At 51.3% G+C, this 9,144-nt stretch overlaps 1 protein-coding gene across 2 annotated transcripts in view; it reads left to right on the top strand.

The window, feature by feature from the left end:
* The window catches only part of ptpro (protein tyrosine phosphatase receptor type O), a 102,993-nt gene that overhangs the window by 75,520 nt on the left and 18,329 nt on the right, over positions 1-9,144 (top strand). Inside the window, exon 18 of one of the 2 annotated variants that reach the window (XM_031815461.1) lies at positions 7,402-7,437. The exons of the other annotated variant lie outside the window; for it this stretch is intronic. Within the exon in view, the coding sequence (XP_031671321.1) occupies positions 7,402-7,437 (36 nt within the window). The remainder of the gene's footprint in view (positions 1-7,401; positions 7,438-9,144) is intronic. 2 annotated transcript variants of the gene reach the window in all.

Genomic DNA, 9,144 nt, shown 5'->3' with positions numbered 1-9,144 from the left:
TGGGGCCTGTGTTAGAAAGGCTGTCCTCTCTGCCTCCTTAGTAAGTAACTGTTCTGGGGCCTGTGTTAGAAAGGCTGTCCTCTCTGCCTCCTTGGTAAGTAACTGTTCTGGGGCCTGTGTTAGAAAGGCTGTCCTCTCTGCCTCCTTAGTAAGTAACTGTTCTGGGGCCTGTGTTAGAAAGGCTGTCCTCTCTGCCTCCTTGGTAAGTAACTGTTCTGGGGCCTGTGTTAGAAAGGCTGTCCTCTCTGCCTCCTTGGTAAGTAACTGTTCTGGGGCCTGTGTTAGAAAGGCTGTCCTCTCTGCCTCCTTGGTAAGTAACTGTTCTGGGGCCTGTGTTAGAAAGGCTGTCCCCTCTGCCTCCTTGGTAAGTAACTGTTCTGGGGCCTGTGTTAGAAAGGCTGTCCTCTCTGCCTCCTTGGTAAGTAACTGTTCTGGGGCCTGTGTTAGAAAGGCTGTCCTCTCTGCCTCCTTGGTAAGTAACTGTTCTGGGGCCTGTGTTAGAAAGGCTGTCCTCTCTGCCTCCTTGGTAAGTAACTGTTCTGGGGCCTGTGTTAGAAAGGCTGTCCCCTCTGCCTCCTTAGTAAGTAACTGTTCTGGGGCCTGTGTTAGAAAGGCTGTCCTCTCTGCCTCCTTGGTAAGTAACTGTTCTGGGGCCTGTGTTAGAAAGGCTGTCCTCTCTGCCTCCTTGGTAAGTAACTGTTCTGGGGCCTGTGTTAGAAAGGCTGTCCCCTCTGCCTCCTTAGTAAGTAACTGTTCTGGGGCCTGTGTTAGAAAGGCTGTCCTCTCTGCCTCCTTGGTAAGTAACTGTTCTGGGGCCTGTGTTAGAAAGGCTGTCCCCTCTGCCTCCTTGGTAAGTAACTGTTCTGGGGCCTGTGTTAGAAAGGCTGTCCTCTCTGCCTCCTTGGTAAGTAACTGTTCTGGGGCCTGTGTTAGAAAGGCTGTCCTCTCTGCCTCCTTGGTAAGTAACTGTTCTGGGGCCTGTGTTAGAAAGGCTGTCCTCTCTGCCTCCTTGGTAAGTAACTGTTCTGGGGCCTGTGTTAGAAAGGCTGTCCTCTCTGCCTCCTTGGTAAGTAACTGTTCTGGGGCCTGTGTTAGAAAGGCTGTCCTCTCTGCCTCCTTAGTAAGTAACTGTTCTGGGGCCTGTGTTAGAAATGCTGCCCTCTCTGACTCCTTAGTAAGTAACTGTTCTGGGGCCTGTGTTAGAAAGGCTGCCCTCTCTGCCTCCTTAGTAAGTAACTGTTCTGGGGCCTGTGTTAGAAAGGCTGCCCTCTCTGCCTCCTTAGTAAGTAACTGTTCTGGGGCCTGTGTTAGAAAGGCTGTCCTCTCTGCCTCCTTGGTAAGTAACTGTTCTGGGGCCTGTGTTAGAAAGGCTGTCCTCTCTGCCTCCTTAGTAAGTAACTGTTCTGGGGCCTGTGTTAGAAAGGCTGTCCTCTCTGCCTCCTTAGTAAGTAACTGTTCTGGGGCCTGTGTTAGAAAGGCTGTCCTCTCTGCCTCCTTGGTAAGTAACTGTTCTGGGGCCTGTGTTAGAAAGGCTGTCCTCTCTGCCTCCTTGGTAAGTAACTGTTCTGGGGCCTGTGTTAGAAAGGCTGTCCTCTCTGCCTCCTTGGTAAGTAACTGTTCTGGGGCCTGTGTTAGAAAGGCTGTCCTCTCTGCCTCCTTGGTAAGTAACTGTTCTGGGGCCTGTGTTAGAAAGGCTGTCCTCTCTGCCTCCTTGGTAAGTAACTGTTCTGGGGCCTGTGTTAGAAAGGCTGTCCTCTCTGCCTCCTTGGTAAGTAACTGTTCTGGGGCCTGTGTTAGAAAGGCTGTCCTCTCTGCCTCCTTAGTAAGTAACTGTTCTGGGGCCTGTGTTAGAAAGGCTGTCCTCTCTGCCTCCTTGGTAAGTAACTGTTCTGGGGCCTGTGTTAGAAAGGCTGTCCTCTCTGCCTCCTTGGTAAGTAACTGTTCTGGGGCCTGTGTTAGAAAGGCTGTCCTCTCTGCCTCCTTGGTAAGTAACTGTTCTGGGGCCTGTGTTAGAAAGGCTGTCCCTCTGACTCCTTGGTAAGTAACTGTTCTGGGGCCTGTGTTAGAAAGGCTGTCCTCTCTGCCTCCTTGGTAAGTAACTGTTCTGGGGCCTGTGTTAGAAAGGCTGTCCCTCTGACTCCTTGGTAAGTAACTGTTCTGGGGCCTGTGTTAGAAAGGCTGTCCTCTCTGCCTCCTTGGTAAGTAACTGTTCTGGGGCCTGTGTTAGAAAGGCTGTCCTCTCTGCCTCCTTGGTAAGTAACTGTTCTGGGGCCTGTGTTAGAAAGGCTGTCCTCTCTGCCTCCTTGGTAAGTAACTGTTCTGGGGCCTGTGTTAGAAAGGCTGTCCCTCTGACTCCTTGGTAAGTAACTGTTCTGGGGCCTGTGTTAGAAAGGCTGTCCTCTCTGCCTCCTTGGTAAGTAACTGTTCTGGGGCCTGTGTTAGAAAGGCTGTCCCTCTGACTCCTTGGTAAGTAACTGTTCTGGGGCCTGTGTTAGAAAGGCTGTCCTCTCTGCCTCCTTGGTAAGTAACTGTTCTGGGGCCTGTGTTAGAAAGGCTGTCCCTCTGACTCCTTGGTAAGTAACTGTTCTGGGGCCTGTGTTAGAAAGGCTGTCCTCTCTGCCTCCTTAGTAAGTAACTGTTCTGGGGCCTGTGTTAGAAAGGCTGTCCCCTCTGACTCCTTGGTAAGTAACTGTTCTGGGGCCTGTGTTAGAAAGGCTGTCCTCTCTGCCTCCTTGGTAAGTAACTGTTCTGGGGCCTGTGTTAGAAAGGCTGTCCTCTCTGCCTCCTTGGTAAGTAACTGTTCTGGGGCCTGTGTTAGAAAGGCTGTCCTCTCTGCCTCCTTGGTAAGTAACTGTTCTGGGGCCTGTGTTAGAAAGGCTGTCCTCTCTGCCTCCTTGGTAAGTAACTGTTCTGGGGCCTGTGTTAGAAAGGCTGTCCTCTCTGCCTCCTTGGTAAGTAACTGTTCTGGGGCCTGTGTTAGAAAGGCTGTCCTCTCTGCCTCCTTGGTAAGTAACTGTTCTGGGGCCTGTGTTAGAAAGGCTGTCCTCTCTGCCTCCTTGGTAAGTAACTGTTCTGGGGCCTGTGTTAGAAAGGCTGTCCTCTCTGCCTCCTTGGTAAGTAACTGTTCTGGGGCCTGTGTTAGAAAGGCTGTCCTCTCTGCCTCCCTGGTAAGTAACTGTTCTGGGGCCTGTGTTAGAAAGGCTGTCCTCTCTGCCTCCTTGGTAAGTAACTGTTCTGGGGCCTGTGTTAGAAAGGCTGTCCTCTCTGCCTCCTTGGTAAGTAACTGTTCTGGGGCCTGTGTTAGAAAGGCTGTCCTCTCTGCCTCCTTGGTAAGTAACTGTTCTGGGGCCTGTGTTAGAAAGGCTGTCCTCTCTGCCTCCTTGGTAAGTAACTGTTCTGGGGCCTGTGTTAGAAAGGCTGTCCTCTATGCCTCCTTGGTAAGTAACTGTTCTGGGGCCTGTGTTAGAAAGGCTGTCCTCTCTGCCTCCTTGGTAAGTAACTGTTCTGGGGCCTGTGTTAGAAAGGCTGTCCTCTCTGCCTCCTTAGTAAGTAACTGTTCTGGGGCCTGTGTTAGAAAGGCTGTCCTCTCTGCCTCCTTGGTAAGTAACTGTTCTGGGGCCTGTGTTAGAAAGGCTGTCCTCTCTGCCTCCTTGGTAAGTAACTGTTCTGGGGCCTGTGTTAGAAAGGCTGTCCTCTCTGACTCCTTGGTAAGTAACTGTTCTGGGGCCTGTGTTAGAAAGGCTGTCCTCTCTGCCTCCTTGGTAAGTAACTGTTCTGGGGCCTGTGTTAGAAAGGCTGTCCTCTCTGCCTCCTTGGTAAGTAACTGTTCTGGGGCCTGTGTTAGAAAGGCTGTCCTCTCTGACTCCTTAGTAAGTAACTGTTCTGGGGCCTGTGTTAGAAAGGCTGTCCTCTCTGACTCCTTGGTAAGTAACTGTTCTGGGGCCTGTGTTAGAAAGGCTGTCCTCTCTGCCTCCTTGGTAAGTAACTGTTCTGGGGCCTGTGTTAGAAAGGCTGTCCTCTCTGCCTCCTTGGTAAGTAACTGTTCTGGGGCCTGTGTTAGAAAGGCTGTCCTCTCTGCCTCCTTGGTAAGTAACTGTTCTGGGGCCTGTGTTAGAAAGGCTGTCCTCTCTGCCTCCTTGGTAAGTAACTGTTCTGGGGCCTGTGTTAGAAAGGCTGTCCTCTCTGCCTCCTTGGTAAGTAACTGTTCTGGGGCCTGTGTTAGAAAGGCTGTCCTCTCTGCCTCCTTGGTAAGTAACTGTTCTGGGGCCTGTGTTAGAAAGGCTGTCCTCTCTGCCTCCTTGGTAAGTAACTGTTCTGGGGCCTGTGTTAGAAAGGCTGTCCTCTCTGCCTCCTTGGTAAGTAACTGTTCTGGGGCCTGTGTTAGAAAGGCTGTCCTCTCTGCCTCCTTGGTAAGTAACTGTTCTGGGGCCTGTGTTAGAAAGGCTGTCCTCTCTGCCTCCTTAGTAAGTAACTGTTCTGGGGCCTGTGTTAGAAAGGCTGTCCTCTCTGCCTCCTTGGTAAGTAACTGTTCTGGGGCCTGTGTTAGAAAGGCTGTCCTCTCTGCCTCCTTGGTAAGTAACTGTTCTGGGGCCTGTGTTAGAAAGGCTGTCCTCTCTGCCTCCTTGGTAAGTAACTGTTCTGGGGCCTGTGTTAGAAAGGCTGTCCCCTCTGCCTCCTTGGTAAGTAACTGTTCTGGGGCCTGTGTTAGAAAGGCTGTCCTCTCTGCCTCCTTGGTAAGTAACTGTTCTGGGGCCTGTGTTAGAAAGGCTGTCCTCTCTGCCTCCTTGGTAAGTAACTGTTCTGGGGCCTGTGTTAGAAAGGCTGTCCTCTCTGACTCCTTGGTAAGTAACTGTTCTGGGGCCTGTGTTAGAAAGGCTGTCCTCTCTGCCTCCTTGGTAAGTAACTGTTCTGGGGCCTGTGTTAGAAAGGCTGTCCTCTCTGCCTCCTTGGTAAGTAACTGTTCTGGGGCCTGTGTTAGAAAGGCTGTCCTCTCTGCCTCCTTGGTAAGTAACTGTTCTGGGGCCTGTGTTAGAAAGGCTGTCCTCTCTGCCTCCTTAGTAAGTAACTGTTCTGGGGCCTGTGTTAGAAAGGCTGCCCTCTCTGACTCCTTAGTAAGTAACTGTTCTGGGGCCTGTGTTAGAAAGGCTGCCCTCTCTGCCTCCTTAGTAAGTAACTGTTCTGGGGCCTGTGTTAGAAAGGCTGCCCTCTCTGCCTCCTTAGTAAGTAACTGTTCTGGGGCCTGTGTTAGAAAGGCTGTCCTCTCTGCCTCCTTGGTAAGTAACTGTTCTGGGGCCTGTGTTAGAAAGGCTGTCCCTCTGACTCCTTGGTAAGTAACTGTTCTGGGGCCTGTGTTAGAAAGGCTGTCCTCTCTGCCTCCTTGGTAAGTAACTGTTCTGGGGCCTGTGTTAGAAAGGCTGTCCTCTCTGCCTCCTTGGTAAGTAACTGTTCTGGGGCCTGTGTTAGAAAGGCTGTCCTCTCTGCCTCCTTGGTAAGTAACTGTTCTGGGGCCTGTGTTAGAAAGGCTGTCCCTCTGACTCCTTGGTAAGTAACTGTTCTGGGGCCTGTGTTAGAAAGGCTGTCCTCTTTGCCTCCTTGGTAAGTAACTGTTCTGGGGCCTGTGTTAGAAAGGCTGTCCTCTCTGCCTCCTTGGTAAGTAACTGTTCTGGGGCCTGTGTTAGAAAGGCTGTCCTCTGACCATAGACACCGAGCTACCTGAAAGGTCCCTTTTCTTATTGATGTGACTTAAGGAGTCTGTAGCCAGACATTTCACATACAAATGATCTGCATTTCCACTGTCAATCAACTGGTGGAGAAAAGAGTCCCAGGATCCTGAGGTGATCAGAGTGTGTTCAGATCAGAGATCTTTCTAGTAATCCTCTGTCTGTGGTTGGAACAGTCCTTCACATAAAACACACTCTTCAATAACATGGCATGGCAACGTACTAACATACTGTAGCATGATACTAGCAACAGTTTGGCCTTCCTGTCTGCACGCTGTCTGCACTCTGTCTGCTCTCTGTCTGCCTGCTGTCTGCCCTCTGTCTGCCCTCTGTCTGCTTGCTGTCTGCACTCTGTCTGCTCTCTGTCTGCCCTCTGTCTGCCCTCTGTCTGCTTGCTGTCTGCCCTCTGTCTGCCCTCTGTCTGCTTGCTGTCTGCCCTCTGTCTGCCTGCTGTCTGCCCTCTGTCTGCTTGCTGTCTGCACTCTGTCTGCTTACTGTCTGCCCTCTGTCTGCTTGCTGCCTGCTTGCTGTCTGCCCTCTGTCTGCCCTCTGTCTGCCCTCTGTCTGCTTGCTGTCTGCTTGCTGTCTGCCCTCTGTCTGCACTCTGTCTGCTTGTTGCCTGCTTGCTGTCTGCCCTCTGTCTGCACTCTGTCTGCTTGCTGTCTGCCCTCTGTCTGCCATCTGTCTGCTTGCTGTCTGCCCTCTGTCTGCCATCTGTCTGCTTGCTGTCTGCCCGCTGTCTGCTTGCTGTCTGCACTCTGTCTGCTTGCTGTCTGCTTGCTGTCTGCACTATGTCTGCCCGCTGTCTGCTTGCTGTCTGCCCTCTGTCTGCAGTCTGTCTGCTTGCTGTCTGCAGTCTGTCTGCTTGCTGTCTGCACTATGTCTGCCCGCTGTCTGCTTGCTGTCTGCCCTCTGTCTGCAGTCTGTCTGCTTGCTGTCTGCAGTCTGTCTGCTTGCTGTCTGCACTATGTCTGCCCGCTGTCTGCTTGCTGTCTGCCCTCTGTCTGCAGTCTGTCTGCTTGCTGTCTGCACTATGTCTGCCCGCTGTCTGCTTGCTGTCTGCCCTCTGTCTGCAGTCGGTCTGCTTGATGTCTGCACTCCGTCTGCCATCTGTCTGCATGCTGTCTGCAGTCTGTCTGCTTGCTGTCTGCACTCCGTCTGCCATCTGTCTGCATGCTGTCTGCACTCTGTCTGCCCGTTGTCTGCACTCTGTCTGCCCACTGTCTGCCTGCTGTCTGCACTCTGTCTGCCTGCTGTCTGCTTGCTGTCTGCTTGCTGTCTGCTTGCTGTCTGCCCGTTGTCTGCCCGCTGTCTGCACTCTGTCTGCCCACTGTCTCCCTGCTGTCTGCACTCTGTCTGCTTGCTGTCTGCCCTCTGTCAGCCTGCTGTCTGCTTGCTGTCTGCACTCTGTCAGCTTGCTGTCTGCCCGTTGGGTGGTGATGTGGGTCCAGTGGGGGTTGAATAAGGAAGCGCGGACTGGTCAAGTGTGTTTGTATCATCTATGAGTTGGGGATTTGGGACAGACATCACTTGAGCATGTTGCTGTTCTGTAGGTTATCCTCTATTGTCTAGAATGACAACAAGCAGTGATTTGATTGGATGTTGGATCACTTCTGGTGGGAACTAAATGTCTGATTATAAAATGGTGGAATCAGGGATTTCTTCCCTCTGTGTGTTATAGGAGCAAGACTGCTTTAAAGAAACGGAAGCTAACAAGGTAAAACTACTAGGAAAGGGCTGTGTGTCTGTTGCACTATGTGCTTGGGAGGAAACCATCTGTGTGTCTGTTGCACTATGTGCTTGGGAGGAAACCATCTGTGTGTCTGCTGCACTATGTGCTTGGGAGGAAACCATCTGTGTGTCTGCTGCTTGGGAGGAAACCATCTGTGTGTCTGCTGCATGGGAGGAAACCATCTGTGTGTCTGCTGCACTATGTGCTTGGGAGGAAACCATCTGTGTGTCTGCTGCACTATGTGCTTGGGAGGAAACCATCTGTGTGTCTGTTGCACTATGTGCTTGGGAGGAAACCATCTGTGTGTCTGTTGCACTATGTGCTTGGGAGGAAACCATCTGTGTGTCTGCTGCACTATGTGCTTGGGAGGAAACCATCTGTGTGTCTGCTGCACTATGTGCTTGGGAGGAAACCATCTGTGTGTCTGTTGCACTATGTGCTTGGGAGGAAACCATCTGTGTGTCTGCTGCACTATGTGCTTGGGAGGAAACCATCTGTGTGTCTGCTGCTTGGGAGGAAACCATCTGTGTGTCTGCTGCACTATGTGCTTGGGAGGAAACCTGTTCATCTGTGTTAATCTGTGTGTGAGTGTGAACTGTGTTAATCTGTGTGTGAACTGTGTTAATCTGTGTGTGTGTGTGTGTGTGAACTGTGTTAATCTGTGTGTGAGTGTGTTAATCTGTGTGTGTGTGAACTGTGTTAATCCGTGTGTGTTAATCTGGGTGTGTGATGTGTGTTAATCTGTGTGTGTGTGAAATGTGTTAACATGTGTGTGTGTTAATCTGGGTGTGTGTGAAATGTGTTAATTATGTGTGTGTGTGTGTTAATGTGTGTTAATCTGTGTGTGAGGTGTTGTAACAATTCTCCTCCTCTTCTGAGGAGAAGTAGGAAATATCGGACCAATGCGCACTGTTCTGTGTGTTGTGTTTCAGCCCTGTCCAGCTGGATGACTGTTGTGTTTCAGCCCTGTCCAGATGGATGACTGTTCTGTGTGTTGTGTTTCAGCCCTGTCCAGATGGATGACTGTTGTGTTTCAGCCCTGTCCGGATGGATGACTGTTGTGTTTCAGCCCTGTCCAGATGGATGACTGTTGTGTTTCAGCCCTGTCCAGCTGGATGACTGTTGTGTTTGTGTTTCAGCCCTGTCCAGCTGGATGACTGTTGTGTTTCAGCCCTGTCCAGATGGATGACTGTTCTGTGTGTTGTGTTTCGGCCCTGTCCAGCTGGATGACTGTTCCGTGTGTTGTGTTTCAGCCCTGTCCAGATGGATGACTGTTGTGTTTCAGCCCTGTCCAGATGGATGACTGTTGTGTTTCAGCCCTGTCCAGATGGATGACTGTTGTGTTTCAGCCCTGTCCAGCTGGATGACTGTTGTGTTTGTGTTTCAGCCCTGTCCAGCTGGATGACTGTTGTGTTTCAGCCCTGTCCAGATGGATGACTGTTCTGTGTGTTGTGTTTCGGCCCTGTCCAGCTGGATGACTGTTCCGTGTGTTGTGTTTCAGCCCTGTCCAGATGGATGACTGTTGTGTTTCAGCCCTGTCCAGATGGATGACTGTTCTGTGTGTTGTGTTTCAGCCCTGTCCAGATGGATGACTATTCCATGTGTTGTGTTTCAGCCCTGTCCAGCTGGATGACTGTTCTGTGTGTTGTGTTTCAGCCCTGTCCAGACGGATGACTGTTGTGTTTCAGCCCT

The sequence above is a fragment of the Oncorhynchus kisutch genome, unplaced genomic scaffold (assembly GCF_002021735.2).
Source record: "Oncorhynchus kisutch isolate 150728-3 unplaced genomic scaffold, Okis_V2 Okis09a-Okis19a_hom, whole genome shotgun sequence".
NCBI lineage: Eukaryota > Metazoa > Chordata > Actinopteri > Salmoniformes > Salmonidae > Oncorhynchus > Oncorhynchus kisutch.
The sequence above is the reverse complement of the archived record's forward strand: the minus strand, read 5'-3'. Positions and strand labels throughout refer to the sequence as shown.